Raw genomic sequence first — 18213 nt, 5'->3', positions numbered from 1 at the left:
GCTGGGAATTGAACTAGAGCATGTGTTTGTGTATTATTACTGATTTGATGGGGTTCTTTATAGATACTTGCTTCTAGTTGTTCCAGAGTATTTTCCCCTTGTCTTAGATTCTTCTATTCAGTTTTTAAAATAGGTTTAGGGTCTGCCTATTGTTTCTCTCTCTCTCTCTCTCTCTCTCTCTCTCTCTCTCTCTCTCTCTCTCTCTCTCTCTCTCTCTATGTGTGTGTGTGTGTGTGTGTGTGTCCATACATGCACTTGCTTTTTGTTTCCTGATCTTTCCCTACTACAAATTTACAAAATTATTCATGTATGTTTCTTCCAAGAATCTTTATAATTTTGTTTTTTTACATTTATGTCTGTAGTCAGTCTCAAAACAAGGTTTGCCTAAGGCTCAAATAGGGCATCAATGGTTTTTCTATTCTTGTTTTTGTTTTGTTCTGTTTTTTGCATACAGATATACAACTTTTTCAGCACTATTTGTTGAAAGACTTTTCCAGTTTTGTTGCATTGGCACATTGATTGAAAATTACTTGACCTTGGATGTGTATATTTTAGGCGTTAAACTGTTCCATTTGTCAATTTACCTATATATACAGCAATTCACATTTCAGTACAGTATTACATAAAAGTGTTAACAGTAGATCTTGTCTTTATCATGAACTCAAAGGAAAAATGATTAGTTTTTTCTTTATCATTATGATACATTCTAAAATAGTTTAATAATATGTACTTTAAAAATATTGAATTAAGATAGTTTACATACTATTCATAATGCCTACTTAAATAGTACAGTCCATTGGTTTTTAGTTTCCTTAGTTGTGTAGCCATCATTATGATTAATTTAAAACCTTTCATGATCAAAAACAGAAAACTCTGTAACCATTGTGTCATTCTACCTTTTTTGGCCTCTGCCCCACATCCCAGACTCAGACAATTTCTTGAGAGATATAACATATTTCTTATACTATATAGAATTGTGGTTTTGAAAATATTAAAACACTGAACTAGAAGGTACCTACTTAATTTAATTATGTTTGTCTTTCATGCTCTTAACATAGCTTTAGGTGAATTTTAACCTCCACATTATTAGTGTTAATAATAGCATGAAAGGTAATCTGAATCATTTGGTTTGATAATGTTTCTTTAGGTGGCTGACATACAAAGTCCACCTGCGTGTTTTAGAATGAATACACAAAGTGTATGTAATTCTACAATTTTTCATTTAAACTGCTTTGTGTATTTTTTGTTTAATGTTGTCAAACTTTTATTTGTTCACACTTTTAATGTGCTGTTCCTAAGAACAACTATGTAGTATAAAGAATATAAAATTACAGAGTAATAGTCTCTTCTTTGAAATGATGCATTTTATCGTAGAGTATTACCCACACAGGCAAAGTTTAATATAAGTATTGCATTTCACCTAAAAATAAATTTAAAACATTTTATAAATTCAAAACATTTTTCAATATTGAAGGTCAGTAAATATGCACTAAAATTATTTAGTTTCCTCAATAATCTATAAGAAAAAGCCTTTAGAAATTTTGCATACCTCTGTGACTCATTCTAGAGGGTGTAATTTATTTGACTGTATAAATAAATAATACATATAGTCAAGATAGTATGAATTTTGGCATTGATTTAGGAAGAGGTGTCTCTTTTGTAATGGGTCTTAGAGGTCTGAACTGTGTGTGAGAGAAAGAGAATGTAGAGAGAGAGAGCAAGTATTCTAATATAACCCCATTCTCAGCGGTTAAATTTGAAAAACACATAGCCTTTCAATTCTTAGCAAAAACCACATTTTTACTCTAACTGAAAAGACATTCTGTCGATGTTGTTTCCTAGTTCAATTTCGTGGGGAAATTGCTCGGACCAAGAGGAAACTCCTTGAAGAGGCTACAGGAAGAAACAGGTGCTAAAATGTCAATCCTGGGCAAAGGATCAATGAGAGACAAAGCAAAGGTACTGCACTTTGAGCTTGGTATGTGACCTGCGTACGGTACCCTTAGGACTGGTGGCCCCGTGGATAAACTCGTCCCAGTGCCCTTCTGCCAATTCCTGTGACTGTTTCGTGAATCCCGCAACCCTGGTTGGAAGTCTTTTCTATTCTAATAAAATTCAAACATTACCTCCTCTTTCATAACATATATTCTCTATTTTCATTCTCTTTATTCCTTTGTGTAGTTTTCTATTAGATCTTTTCAGTTTTTGGATCCTCTGCCGAATGTTTCTGTACGTCTGTGTTCATTTTTTAAAAATTCCCTAGTTGGATCCCATTTATTTCTTCAATCACATAACCTAGTCATAGCCCTTGTATCATTTTCTCACATTATCTCTGCTCTATTTCACTTTGATCCTCTTACCTGAAGCAATTTCAAATACTTATCTAAAAATCTAAGAGAATCCTCGTTATTTCTTGAAATGTTTCAATGATATTAGACAGTGCACCTGACTCCTAAAAGAACAAGCCAAGAAATGTATCAAGTTTGATGCTTGAAATGATTTGCTTCACATCTAAACTATATCATTTTTTATTTTATAAAGTTACAGGAATTACTGTGAACTAGAACTCAATGTTTGAGAGAAATAACTATTTGCAGGAATTTATAAAGTATCTTTGAAAACTCACTGAGAAGTAGTGAAAGTATATGGTAGTGTCATTTGGGCAGACTATACTTTTATAATCTATTACATCACTAGAAAAATGAAATGTTCAAATAATTATTTCTGATTATGAGACTATTTAAGAAGTTACTTAGAAATTCTGTCTTCAAACTACTATTCAGACATCTCCAGTGAAGGAATTTATATTAAGAAATGTCAGTGATGTGATGCAAAATATGTATCAAAGAAAATATTTTATTATGGTGAATCTGAATTAGACTTTCAACAACATGCCTTATTTTACAATGGATGAGTAATCCACTTGAAAAATATGGGGAGACATAGTTTTCACCAGCCTTTTCTTCAGAGTAACTTTTCATTATTCTATACTGTGTACAATTTTAGTAATGAGTACTTTGTTGACAGTCTTCCTGTCTCTGGTTGTCTGACTGAATGTGTAATGAATGTTGTAAGTATTTTAAAGCATCTAGTCATCAGATAAGCTTTTGCCTTTTGCCACAAATGAATTTGTGTTTTTTTAAATATAAAGTGAAACTGACATATCATGTCCTTATTTTCATATATTCTTTGATACTATTTTGTAGTATTCACCAAATATAGTCTTGTAACTATATCGTAGACATAATATTGTATGCTTTTATGTTCTTATGCATGCTTTAAGATTCAGATCAGGTATCTCCCCACTAGAGATCCCCTGAGTGCCTGTAATAGGCTAATTGCTCTTTTATCACTTAATATGTTTTGCTGCATTACCTGTTTATCTCATTAAACCATTAAACCATAAACTTCCACAGACCCAGATAATCAGCTTTGCATATGTGGGAACTTCATGTAGTCACTCTGTCTTTTAAAAAAGATAGGTACTTTTCATCCCTAATGTGTTTGGACAAGTTTTCCTGATCATAAAGTTATAAATTGAATTCCCTTTTCCCTATGAGCATGGTAGTATTACTTTAAGTACTAGTATGAAAATCTAGTTTCCCCTTAAGCTTCTGCTGAGTTTCTACTAGGTATAATTTACTTGCATTACTTATTGCATAATATTCTCTTTCTTATTTGGGGCTGGGCCATCTTTATTGGTTCTACTTTGTTTTCTTATTTCTGTTTAAATAAAATAATATTTACTAATTGTAATATATTATACTTCAAAATATGTTTTCTCAAATCTAGATTAAGCCTTTATTGTCAAAATTATTGAAAACACAGCTGAGAAAACTACAGGCATGTTATGAAAAAGTTTACCTTAATTAAGCTTAATAAAAATAAGGTTAAATCATTGGTAAAGTTAATACTGTGCTCCTATTTTCCTTTTCCATCACATGACCTGAGCAAGAAGTTTTTATATGATTTTATTCTTTATAAGAACTAAATAAAACTCATCTTATTCTTTAATGAAATTGTGTGTATATGCATACAGCCCCAGAAACTGGCATATATTCATCTATTAGTTGAAATAGTATTTACTGCGATACTATTGTAATTTACTATTGTAGTTAACAGAATAAAAATAATAAAAGTTCACCAAATTTAGAGTTTAAATTCTAATAAAAATACGTAAATAAATTTCTTTATCTCCAAACATTGGTAATTATTATGGATTAAAATAAAAGAGGTAATGGGAAAAGAGCTTTATGATAGTAGATACAATGGCTTAGTAGTGATCAGATAGACCATTAATTATTGAGAAGGAAACCATAAAAACATAATAAATTAGAGTGATAACACTAAGTGTGAAAGTCTGAGGGAGAACCTGTACCTTTATCTGTAACTACTTGTAAACTGTATTGACACTGTAGCCACATCACTGTTTAATAACTGCTGTATAGTGTAGTTATCTCCTTTTGTGAATCACCTGATTCCTTAGCACACGTTGGTAGTAAAACTCTCTGGAAAGTTACTTGCACTATCCTCTACCATTGTTGGTCTCTTTCTCAGTCCCTGTGACAAAATCCTCTTTCTCTTCCCAGGTCATCAAGCCCAGAGCTTTATCCTTCACAATCTCATGCTATTTGTCTTTCTGTACCTAACATGTGTTCAGATACCCCAATCTTCAAGTTACAGATTGTAGATTTACATATGTACCACTTTAGAGTGTCAATGGAACATTGTTTAAGTGTATACACACACACACACACACTTCACATGCACAGAGATTTGTACGTAGCTTGACAAAGATTCCTTGACTTAACATTAGGCAATCCCCACTCAGTCCTCTCACATTACTGTGTTTAAAGTTTAAATTAGCCGGCATCAAGATCAACATGCAGCAGCAAATCTGTGTTTGAATTTTATTTGATAAAAGGAAAAATACACACATCACAAGGCACTCCTTAAGTATGCACAAACCAAGATCAGTGAGCTCTGTATTCCCAGTGTCAGGCAGCTGTTTAAAAAACATTAATTTCTCATTTTCACATTTTTAAAGAAATGTTGATGTGGATGTTTTTATGTCTTGGGGATGGTGTTATTGTTTAAAATGTTTTTCATGATCTTTATTACATGTTGAAGAGACAATTTTCAGGTCAAAGAAAAACATTTAAATGAAAAATATTTACTTTGTGTCTATTATTTGCTCAATATATTCACTATTTTGTTGTATAAAAATTAATCAAGAACAAGATTTCCCAAAGTTTATAATTTAATTAAACATCATGACCTATTTAAAAAAAATTTTTAAAATTGATTAATGTAGTATTATTTGAATTAGTAGGAAGGAAAAATGACAGGGTCATTTAATTTTGATTTTGTGGATCTAATAAGAATTTTATTGAGATGTGAAGTTTTACCATTTATTCACAGATCATTAGTAAATGAGCTGCTTAATATATAAAATATATTTTCTATAATATATTAAGATATATATCCTTAACCTCTAGTGGCATATAGTAAGAAAATTCAACAAGTTTGAGTTTCTGTGTTATTTTGTTTTTGGTAGTGGTGAGGAAATTTCTTGGCATTTAATTATATCATAACTCTATAAAAAAAGAAAGACAAAAAACAAAGCAAAACAGGGCACAGTACCTTTCAAAGTAACAGCAGTAGTAATAGCATATCATCTATTCATGAGCTCTTTCACACGTTGGTCAGATCTCAAAACATAAGAACTCAGTCTGCTAAAAACTATCCAGGAATGTGTGAATAAAAGATAAAATGTGAATTGTAAGATGAATGGTGTTCCTGGAGAAATCAGGAAAATATAATACACAGTTTATGTCTAATGTTTGAAGACATTTCAGGGAATTAACTGGTGGTTCAGCAATCAAAGTCTAAATCCTTTGCATACCATGGAACTCGCTGGTCCTCAGAACCAGGCTGTTGCTGGTTTCTGGAGCCATAGCTTCTGAGCATCTGTCTCGAGAGTAACTTACTGCAGCTTCTGATGGGACATTGTCATTTCTAGATGGTTGATGGTAAAGATCGGTGAGGGAGACTGGAAGAGGCTTATCTTCAGAAACAAGGACAAACCTATCATCCTCATGAAGATAGGCTAGAAGTGGAGAGAATTCAGTTGACCTAACACAACCCAGAGAAGAGTGAGGAGATAGGAACATGTGAAAGTTTCTTGCAGACTTGGTTGTCACCAAGAGGAACTCATGTCTTAGTTACTTTTTCATTGTTGAGGCAAATGCGTATGCCAAAGTTAGGGAAGAGAAGGTTTATTTCTTTCAGGTTGGAGGTTTCAGTCCACACTCAGTTGGCTCCAAGGCAAAATGGCACGGCTGAGGGGCAGTGGTTCATGGGGGCCGCAAACAACAAGTGCAAACAGCAAAAGAGACAAAGGCACACTTTTTTCCTGCCATTACACTGTATGCTGGCTCCACCCCTGGATGGATATAGCACTAACACCACCAGTCCCAATGCCAGACAATGCACCAGTCACAAACACTAGATTCAGCCTCATCCATGATTGCATGAGACCTGGATGGAGCTGTCTGACATAAGACATAACATTTAACCCCTGCCCCCGCAAAGACTCATGCACATTCTTTATATAAAAGACATTTAGTCCATCTCCAAGAGTTACCAAAGTCCTATCAGTTTCAGCATTGCCAAAAAAGTCCAAGTGTCTTCTGAGATCTAAGGCAAATTCTTAGCTGCAAGCCCCTTTACAAATAAACACAAAGTTAAACACTTACAACATGCAAAATGGCACAAGATAAACATTACCATTCCTAAAGTTGCAAATGGGAATACAAAGCATTGGATCCAATATCCAGCAGAGCAAACATTAAGTCCTGGAGTTCCATGCTCAGCATCTGAAATAATCTGGTTGCAAGCTCCAAACAGCTTGAGTGACTCCACCCCCATGGCACTTCCAGGGGTTTCAGCTTCCATAGCTTCTTCTCTCTTAAGGCTCCTCTGCTCTGTCTTTGCAGCCTTCCTTGGATAATCCACATTTCTGGCTTTTCAAAACTTCTGGGGTCCCCAATACATTATTGACCTCTCACAAACACCTTTACATATTATCCTCTCAGGGGCACACTGCCTGGTCCCTAAGGCCTTCTGAAATTGGGGCGAAAGCTTCCTTAACCACAGAACTCGTGCATTCTCCATTTGCCTAAAACCAGGACCATGTGGATGCTGCAGAGGTCCACTGCCACCTGGAGCAGTAGCCAGCCTTTCCTCTTTAGGCTGTAGCTGTCCAGTGTCTGGATCACTGAGCTCTCTGAACCTGATTGTGAGGAACAGCTTCTCTATGCTAGCACCATTCTAGAATCTGGTGTGGCTGGCGTCATTTTGGAACCTCCTGTGGTCTCCGTTGCCACTCTAGAACCTGGTGCCCTGTGGCTTTCTCCTCTGAGAAAAGTATTTTACCTTTGCAGTTTTGAAGCTGCAGAGTTTGGGGGCAAGATGCCTTTGCCCATGATGCCTGCAGGCCATCAACAATAAAATCAACTGAAAACCTTGAAAGAGATGTGCCTGCCTGGTAGGCAATGTGGATATGAACCTGGCACCATTCCTGTTCCTCTCTTTTGTCTTGTGGGCTCTGCCTCACATCAAACAGTCCCATAGTCTATCAAATCCTGAAGAGCCAAGCTGTGCTCAGTGCTTGTCAGTCAGTCTGTGAGTGGCTGCATAGATCCCTGATCAAAGCAATCTGTAATCCCATAAATCAAGAGCCCAGACACTCTGACTTTAGTTTTAACTATGCCCCTAATAAAGATCACAGAAGATCAGCACTATTTCTCTCACAGCCTCCCTTAGTGGGAAAGAATTCCTAGCCTGTCTTGGTTTCCTGCAGAGACAGTGGAAGAAACAGAATAATTTGTTTAAATACCACTGGAATTTGTGAAGGACAAGGAAGGTATCCTAAATTGTACTTAGGTGAAATTTAATTTTCATTTTATTTACCACATTCTTCTCTTTCTCTGATCTGAGTTCTAACGAGTTAACAAACTAAAAATAGTACATGCAGTAAGGACCATTGTGTAAAGAGTGTGTATTTTATAGAGGCATAATAAAATATAGGTTTCAATGTTAAGCCAATAAAATTGTTCATAATATTCTTGGACTGTAAGTGATCAGGTAATTATACAAATTAAGTTTCAGTTGAATAAAGGATGCCATCATATTTGTGAGATAAAATTTTTCACATTAGTGTCTTCATCCTTGCATGTGTGTGTAATGTGTCATTTGCTGTCATTGCTGTGACTTTGTAATGAAAAAAAAAAGTCATAAATTTATCCAGGCTTCCTTTTTCATAAACTTCAATGACAAAGTTTAATTCCCTAATAGTATTTTATGTATTGTTAGTCAAAGATACAGTCTTTTAAATCATTCATTTTTTCTTCAATGATTTTATTCAGAGATAGACAAATTTATTTTAATTATTATAATTAAGACCTAGGGCTTGAAAGTTTTCAGGAACTTAATATCACACCTATAAACCTGTTTTATATGCAAGAAAGAATTTTAAAAATATTATTAATGTAGTAGCTTTTACCCCATTTCCTCTTGTGATTGGTTGTTTGAACCACTACCCTTATCTCCCAGGAAGAGTAAAATGAGAAAGTAAAAAAATCAAATTTGCTTTCATCATATGGGAGTGAATTTTTATTTACTAAACAGTCAGAATTATGAAAACAAATTTGCAGGTGTTCACTGTTGCTATAACTAGAACTACAATGAAACAATTCTTTTCTACCACTGAGGAAGGCTTAATCTTTTTGTCCTGAACTCTACTGTCCATTTCAAAATATTGTTACAAAAACTCACATGTAATATAACCAATCTAGATAAGGACTGACTGTATCTTGGAAACCTTTTGACTTTCACCTTTGATGTTAGTTTGGAAGGTGGCTGCAAATTCTTTGGCATTTCTTCTAGGGAGAGATATAAAGTTCAGTTCTCTTCCCTTTAAATCTGAAAAGTTTGAATGACTTGCTTGTAACTAGTAGAAGCATTTGTGATTCCCAGGGTTACACTGTGGAATCTCTATCTCTTGTAGTTTAAAGCTGCCTTAAAAGGATTCTGAAAATCCTGTGGCTTTCTCCTGCAGGAAGGCCAGAATTACAGAGAAGTCATGCTTAGGTACATGAAGTCCTCTTACTCCAAGCTTTGCATGTAGGGATGAAGGGTAAAGAATTATCTAGATGGTTCTAGTCTTAGCCATTTTTAAAATTTTATTTTAGAGATAATAAAGCTAAGCAAAATCCAACAGAATAAGGCCAGTCAAAATAAGGCAGTGTAAGTGACACAGAATTTCAAAACAAGATAATAGGAAAACCAACAATGGTTACCATAATGCCTCGTCTTCAAAATAGTTGCCAACACATTCAGACATAGTAAAATCAAACAAAACAGAACAGAATATAATCAACAAAAACAAAACAATGAATGTAATACAGGACTTTAAAACAAAATAGTAGTAATCCAAAATGACTACCATAATATATGTTATATTCAGAATAGCTGCCTATGCCATCAGATAAAACAAAATCAAACAAGATAAAATCCAACCAAGAAAAACAATGAGAATGATATAGGATTTTGAGACAAGATAATAGAGAATTAGCAATCGCCACCACCTTCAGAAAGAAATCTCCTATATATGCTACTTTGCGTGTTGTTATCCTCTGAATAGATGATCATATTACTGGCTCCAGGCCTGCAAAGTCAGTGAAACACTAAACACTACAAGCATTAAGTTGTATTTTACCTCTAGCTATCATCACAGCCTATGTTTCTCTGGATCAGCTGCTTGCTTGAGGTCAGGGGAATACTGGCTCTTCTTGTCTCCCTGCCTGTGTGCCAGAAGGGGCTGGTGTCTGGTTCTTTCCCAGTCAGCTTGTGGTGGCACCAAATCACAGGAGGTCTAACTTCTTGATGACTTTTTGTTCTCCTACACCACAATCCATGAATGGTGCTGACTCACAGGAGAGGGCTGGGGTTTGTCTGTCTCCTAGTCAACCTGAATATGGCACAACTTACAGGAGATCTTATTAACACTAGCTTACTCAAGTCTTACCTATGGCTGAAGATATTATGGAGCAGGGGCAATACACTCATTTTATTCTTCTTAAATCACTGATCCACAGAATCGATTCATATAATGACCGTAATAAAATGCTTGTTATCTTAGGCCAATAAGTCTGGCATGCTTAGGTATGCAACAATAATTAACTAGAGCACATTATCACTACTTTGTATATAATGTTAATATATTCCCTACCTTATTAACATTTTTCCAAAAACTACATTTGCTAGTCTCATTTCTGCCCCTTTCTATTTATAGTCACTACACATCAATTCATTTGTGTGTGTGTGTGTGTGTGTGTGTGTGTGTGTGTGTGTGTGTGTGTGTGTTGAGAGGGGGTAACCCATTTCACTTTTCTCATTGCATCCTACTTTGAAATTGATTATCCTACCAAATGAGTGAAGCACATACCGAAGCCATATCTTATGCCTTGCCAGTTAAGGGCAAAGTCTTCTGATAGAGGCAATTCAAACATTTCTCTCCAGGAAACATGTTATTGGGAGACATCAGCAGTAGAAGGTTCTGGTCAAGGCTCATCATGATGCTGGTTTATTCTGCTATTGAAGACCTGGTGTAATGTTAGGAAACTTAGGGTTGAGCACAATTAGTCCTGTTTCTCTGTAAGACTGCTTAATTTTATTACCACTTGACAGTGCCAGTGCTGCAGGATCTTATTAGGGATACTAGAGGAATCTTAGGAAATAAATCGTAGCACACAGAAAGTACTGTTCCAGTCCAAGACAGGAGCATTGTTTTTACTTGGATTCTTTTTTTTTTGACCAAGTCAGCTCATTGAAAACCTGTCTCATCGCAGAAAATATTCATGCAAAATTTTGTGCTAGATTTGGAAACCAAATTTATATAGTACACAAACCATCAAGATTTCTTGCAATGTTTGTACTCATTAAAATTTCTTTTACTGGTTTACTAAACTAGGGACGATTGTCCAAGTAACATAAGGACATTCAGCTCACTGCATGCATCCATATGCCACATTTATTGTTAGTATATGTCACTTGAATACCTCATTCCTATGTATTTAGTGTTCTCTTTCTGTCTCGTATATGGTATGTATGTAATTTTAATGGTAAGTGTTGGTTAATGATTAATATAAAATTCATTAATTGTATGGTGAGGAAATCTAGCATTTATGTAGTTTCTCAAGTATATCACATAGGTTGTCTTTAAAATATACTTTCCATCATTTTGTAATACCCAACACTACTCTTGCTTTGCTCACATACCCAGAAACCAAAGTAATAGATTCATATAAATTATCATTGCTTTAATAAAGGAATTGACCATCAGAGAGAAAATTAAACAGCTTTATTTTTCTCATTTTAAGATTTTTTTAAATTTCTGAATTTTATTTTTAATTGTTTATTGATAAAATTTAAATACACATTAATGATCACATTCATCATAGGGAAGTCATATGTGTACATGATATACCTTGAGTCCTCTTTTTTTCCCATTCCCCTCTTTCCTTCCAGATTCTCTTTCCTTCCTATTTACAAAAGATTTGCTTCCATTTTATCCTTCTGTCCTCATTTTTTTCTTTTCCATTCCTTCCTTACTTCCTAATCCCTCCATAGTTCTCCTTCCCATTCAATAATTTCTTTCTATTTCACAATATCTAGTATATATTTTGGTCCTTCCTTACACTTTCATTATCTAACAGAAAAGCAATGTGATATTTGCACATGTGTGTCCAATTTACTTCACTTAAGCATATGGTGTCAAGGTGCATCCATTTACCTAGAAGTGTCTAAAGTCTGTCCTTTGTGACTGAATAGTACTCCATTGTATAAAAAATACATCTTCTTTATCCAATCATCAGTTTATTAATAATTTTAGTGTTAAACCTAATTTAAATAGTTATCTAAAAAAATAAGTAATCATTTAATTTAGGTGTTGTTTCATTATTGGTTTAGTTGCACACATTTGTGACGTACAGTGTGATTCAGTATTTCTGTTCAATAATAGTTAAAATTTCTGTCTCCTGAAAAAAATTAAATTCTTTATTAATTAATAATAGTTGTGTATATCTGTAAGTCACAATATAATAGTTTAATGCGGTGTTTCTCATCACAGCAGAGTGTTTTAGTCTCCTTACTGTGTTGTGTGTAGAAGCTTCAAGCTGCTTGTTTGATGTTACTCGTAAACTGTCCAGTGGGTTACTGTGAACAGTGTTCCTTTGCTTCCTGGCAGGATTTTATCTTTCCACCTGTGTTTTGGTAGCTGTTACCTAGCCATCTACTCTGCTCCTTCCCACCTCCAGCAATCAGTCTCCTCCAGAACCTTGGATAAGAATGTCAGGGTAGCACCTTTTCAGAAGGATGTTCTTAAGTGTTTGTTTCAAAGAGTTGAAAATGGGGCCCACTGTAAACTTGAGTCCTTGAAGAGAAACTTGGACAGCTCTTCAGCGCTGGGTGGGGAATGTCAGGGCAGTTAGGTGAGCAGCATACCTAGTGGAGACACCTCAAAGAGGAATTCTGTATTCCACTCAAGTGCACCAGCAGCACTGATTCACATTCTGAATTTTGGTCGTGGTTGTGTTTATTTTTGAGTATTCTGCCATATCCTTATTAATTTTCTAACTTTACAAGTCATTTGAAATTCTTGCATTTATGATTTAATCAGTCACAAATACCTGAACCATTTTTTTATTGAATATAGTTGTCCTGCATGATTGAAAGATTGTCTGGGTACTTGATAATCCTTGTTAAAATTTAGAAAGCACTGTCTCCCAACTATAGTTAAGGAGCCCTGAGAAAGACCGAAAAGTCAGAGTCTCCTGATGTAATGAGTTACAACATGACTGAGTTCATTTTTAATTGTTTTCTGTGTGTATGAACTTAACAAGAGTGAAGTCAGAAAAGTGTGGAAAATGAAGTGCCCAGGATACAAATGAAATGTATTTATTTTGCAATAGGAATAGCTAATTGTAGCATTTGGTTTCTTTCAGAGGGCATGTTTTGTGCATCTACAGAAGTCCCTTACACAGGGCTCTGGTATGAACTAAGTTCCAGGTAGGAGAGCCTTAGAAGTGCATACAGAAAAGCCTGGTAACATCTAAGTAACTAATGTCTGAAATGTAACACCTAAGGCTCTTTATGAAAGTCCTTTGTTTTAATATGTGATGTGCAAAGAAGTTTCCTTCATCTTTGGTTCATCTGAACATTTTGTTTTTAATTTTAAAAATACCAACATTGAATTTGGTTTTTGAGGTTAGAATTCTGAAGTTGGCTGTAAACTGCTCTGCAATATTCTTTGTTGTGATTTTCCCTGGATAAGAAAGTGCTGTGCTAGATGTATACAGTTGCTCATATCTACAACTCTAGCCTCACTGTGGCGTTAAAACAACACAGAAACAACATGAAAAGAAGAAAAAAAATGAGGTTCTTAAAGAATTTGAATATCTGCAGAAGCTTTATTCTCACATTGCAAACTTCATAATGCCCTGCAGTCATTGTTTTTTGTTCCTTCACAGTGATCTTGTCCATTTGCATGTTTTGCATGCCTGCCAACATTGCATTGCTGTTGTTAGACTTTTGTGGAACGTTTTTTCCTACTCTTCATTGTCGCTTTTTTTGTTCTACCTTAAATGTTTTCAAATTAAATGATAAAATATAGAAATTTGTTCATAGTTTCAAATACTCATAAGTTACACTTTTATTTTCTCAAATATGAGTGATATTTAGGATATATTTTTTCAGCGTCACCACCAGTATCATATTTACTTAAGTCAAACTCATCTACGTCAGTAGTGACCTCTACTGAAGAAGGCATGTAAATAATGCAGAATACAATGGTAGCTATAAACTGAACAGACATGTCCCACTCATGCTGAGTTAATATTTTCAGGATTGCAAATCTATGAGTATTAGTTTAAAAACTTTTATGTAGAAAGTTTTATCCACATTTAATACTAATGATTCAAAAGAAAATATGGGGAAATTTTTATTGTAGCTGTTATGATATATCTTAAGGAAGATTTCACAATATGAGTAAGATACAGTTATGTTGACAACTATAGTTTTAATATAATAAAAAGTGGTTACTGGAATGCAAAATAACATGCAACTAAAATATGTTTCATTCATTCATTTCTTCATATAGCCATAATATGTTGTACTTAAGAGATAGTAGTTTGTTTGAGGTAGCTGGGCATATTAGGGAGTACTTAAAATTATGCTATAACAAAATTAAACATGAAGACTAATTTTATAATATAGTTTTACCTAGTAGATTAGCATCCAGGAATCATAACTTTGGAAAAAATAACCTTTACTGTTTTCTCTTTTCATGTTGTTTAAATTATTATAACCCAAGAAAAGCAGGTTGAAAATGAGTCTGTTACTTTAAATATCACAAAATTACCTAAGCATTCAGGAAGATTGAGCTGACCATAGTGTTTGGTCATGACTTGGCTGCTGAACAAATGAGTGGGCTTGATGTGATGTATTTATGAAAAGATCACAGCTCTTCCAGTCTCCTGTCTGTCACAGACACTGCAAATCCTGGGTAGAAGATGGAAACTTATGCCCCTACTTCCCTGATATCCAAGCCAGCAGCCTGCTGTGGGGTTGTTACCCATGAGGATCTTGATAGGGACATCTCCATTCCTCTGCACCTGCAAGAGGGCTATGCACAGCGTGGCCTCTACTAGAGTATCTTCAAGTCTCTGGAGCCTGGAGTTTCCTTTGTTGTCATTATACAGTTTTATAGATTAGGAAACTGACCAAAATATATTTCACTATATAGATAAATGCTTCTAATGAAGCATTTCTTTTCACATTACTAAAAGTTGTTTAAATTCTAATGCAAAACTGCCACCTTGTTGCATTTTTGACCATTGGTTGTATTAATATCGCTAGGAACATGCCATTAGTTCATGCATCACTTTATTAAGGTACAACTTACACTGAAATCCACCATTGTTAAGCTTTTGAATGTATACAGTAATGTTTCCATCACCAAAATCAAAATGAAGCAGTTTTTTCATCTCTGAAATTTCCTCTGGGCTTTCATTGCAGGTCCCCAAGGAGGTCTTACCTGCTTTTGTTCGCTATTGTTTAGACTTGTTCTAGAATTTGATCAATGTGCTTACACAGTATATAGGTCAGACTTTTTCCTGCATTCCTTCAGATAACATCGTGCTTTCAGGGATCACACCTGTTGTTGTGTAGCACCAGCAGGTGTTCCATTGTGTAAGTACCATGATTTGTTTGTGCATTCTTCTCTTGATGGTAATTTAGGTTGTTTATAGTTTAGACTTCTATGAATCAAGCTGCTATGAAGATTTATATGTTTTCACAGTAGAGAATTTAGGATATATTCATCAAAAGCTAAAACACAAGGACTTCTACATCATTTTTTCATTGCTGTATTTATTATTGGAATATAAATTCTGAGGAAAGTTAGAAAAGACTTTTACTGTATTGTTTGTATATTTACTCAGGGTTTTGGTAAAGTTCACATGACATTAGTAACATTTATTACTTCTGGAAACACTCATTATTCATTTTTCATTCTACAAATATGAATGTCTAAATTAGAGTTTGGGAGAATATTTTTAGAGCAATGCCCTAAATGTGACAGAATTCCAAAGTAAACTGGTGACTATGATTTCCTCAGCAGAGAGTAGATTTGTTAGATAAAGGAAGCCATCTGTATCAACATAAATAGTTCTACCCAATTGATTCATAAAGTGTCTAATATTTCCATGTAATTAGCAATGGCATTTCAAACACCACAGCCAAGAGGAAAACTTAACCTTCTCTGAAGAATTTCATACTCTAGGGTTGATACTTGAGGAAATGATATTGTTCTAAGGGAGTACTCACCAAAGAATTGCGTCAGATTCCAAACAGATGGTACAAGAGCCCTGGCTTATTACTGGCACTCCACAGTGTAAAACTAGGAAGGCTTCCTCTCTTCCCTCATGCCTGACATTAAGGCAGATTTCCATATCTCAGCTCTGACAGTTTTGTAGTGAATCTCTTGTAGCTGTTCAAAAAAAAAGTTATTTCTCTTTTTTCCTGTATTTCAAAATTATAACTCTGGCCATGAAACTCAAAGGTATCTTTGTTGGGACTCAAAGGAGTGGTTTTCTCTAGTAGAAGATAGGCTTATTTCAGACAATAATATCTCATTTTGTCTGATTAAAATTTTTATTTCTTAGTAAAGGTGCTTTTATCTCTGTATGCATATAAGTAAAAGTACAATATCTATATCTAATATCATTGCCTTACTTGTGGAAATCTTGGAGATGGATTTATTATGAAAATCCACAAAGGCTGGTAATATGCCATTTTTGCTTCTGTTTTATCCTTGCAGCTTGGATTTCTGATCTTCTCTCCTATGTGCTGTGTTCTTGTACTGAATGCAGATGAGCCACTCATGATTCTATATAATGGGGAATAGTCACGCTTATGTAATTAATCTAGAGAATGTTTATCTTCTGTGATCCATTGCGTGGCAATTCAAAATTAATACTTTAACCTGGCTATCTTTTGTGATGATATTACTTATTCATAAATGTCTTGGATATTATATTAGATGGCAGGTTTAGTTTACTCAGTTAAAGTGTTGACACTCTTTGTGAAACAGTTTCATGAGAAGGGTGTCAGGTAAATTGGGCATATCCTAAAATTATTTGAAAGGTTTGTTTAAAACTATACATTATCCACATTAAAAAGTAAATATCCCCTCTCCTATATTTCAAGCTGTACATACCTGCTGGTCATGTTAATGTTGGTAGTTAAGTTTTGTTGCTATTGTCCCACTGGTTTATTACAGCGATTACTAAAACATTGCTCATGAAGTTTTGTACTTTAATATTATCATATTACATGCTATTAAAATTAATTTTAGATAATTATTGTGCAACATCTCTTAAATAAAAGAAATCATTACTTAAATGAATCATAAAGTAACATGACTACAGTTAACCTTTTCAAAAGTTATCTAACTCATTGGTAATATGATTTTCTTGATCTACCTGCACATGAAAATGATGCCATTATTTCTCCTTCCCCAAATAAAAGAACCAAATTCTAGTTCTATATTGGAGAGGTAAAGTTCAAAGTACAAAGGAAAATATCAAAACTTAGGTTATCACTTCTCAATCTTATCTAAAGATACACCGTTTATACACTAAGGCTGGAGGGCTTGTGAATTATAACAGGTGTTGACAATTAAATTTTCATATTCTGCCAGACTGACTAATTGAAAATTGATTTTAGAAAGTTTTTGCCAATATCTTTAAAAAAGAAGCCGGCAGTGTGTTTCTAGTTTATGCTATTGCACACACATTATCACCTGCACACAAATGTTCTCTTCTATGAAAAACAAATACAGTGAAAACATGTAACTGGAGGGTTTAACTAAAGATGCATGGACTATGTAAGCATATATACTAACTAGTACCTTAAAGTAAATATGAAATATTCATTGACAGATTAGCAGTACCCTAATCAAACTATTACATTTACTCTAGGTAAGCAGAAAGAACCCATATGAGTTAAGTAGTTTATTTACAGGTTAACTAGACCATCGACAAAGGTGTGAATATATCAACATGCATACAGATGATATTTTGAGGTATTGTAAGATATTTTTATTGAAATATATTGTGCAGAAAAGTTAAATATTAGTCTTGAGTGTTATCCTAAGTTTGGCCTACTCAAGTTCACTATTCTTTCAAGTATGCTTTTGTACACTTTAAAAAAATAACATACTCATTGCATTTTGAAAAAAAAACACTAATTTTTCCTTGTTATTTTTAATTCTTCTGATTAAGAAGAACACAACCCACAGATTGTGTGGGTTCTTCCCCCATGTCCCTTTTCCTAAGGCAACTGCCATCCTGCAGTTTTGACCATTCTGCTACTGAGCCCCTGGAAGGAGCACAGCCCCACACCTTGGCCCAGCTCTGCAGAGTGCCCCTCCCATTACTGGACCTGTGGTCCACATGTTACCTATAATTACTCTCTGACTTGACTATACATTTTCACAACCACCGTCTCAGGTTCCATATTGTATTCCAGTGGTTGGTGGAAATCAGATAAACGTTTTACCTACTAGATTACTGTTACAGTTTGTGCCTA

General features: G+C 34.5%; 1 protein-coding gene across 10 annotated transcripts in view; it reads left to right on the top strand.

Annotated features, from left to right (window-relative positions):
• Positions 1–18213, top strand: part of Khdrbs2 (KH RNA binding domain containing, signal transduction associated 2) — a 636480-nt gene that overhangs the window by 242625 nt on the left and 375642 nt on the right. For 9 of the 10 annotated variants that reach the window (XR_010050028.1, XR_010050029.1, XR_010050025.1 and 6 more), the window contains exon 3: positions 1843–1959. The exons of the other annotated variant lie outside the window; for it this stretch is intronic. Coding sequence is in view for 2 of the 9 variants with exons in the window: in XM_063256924.1 (XP_063112994.1) it covers positions 1843–1959 (117 nt within the window). In the remaining 7 variants the exon portion in view is untranslated. The remainder of the gene's footprint in view (positions 1–1842; positions 1960–18213) is intronic. 10 annotated transcript variants of the gene reach the window in all.

This window comes from Cavia porcellus, unplaced genomic scaffold, assembly GCF_034190915.1.
Source record: "Cavia porcellus strain 051 isolate PalLab524CR breed Dunkin Hartley unplaced genomic scaffold, mCavPor4.1 scaffold_10, whole genome shotgun sequence".
NCBI lineage: Eukaryota > Metazoa > Chordata > Mammalia > Rodentia > Caviidae > Cavia > Cavia porcellus.
This window is presented reverse-complemented; position numbering and strand designations above follow the sequence as displayed.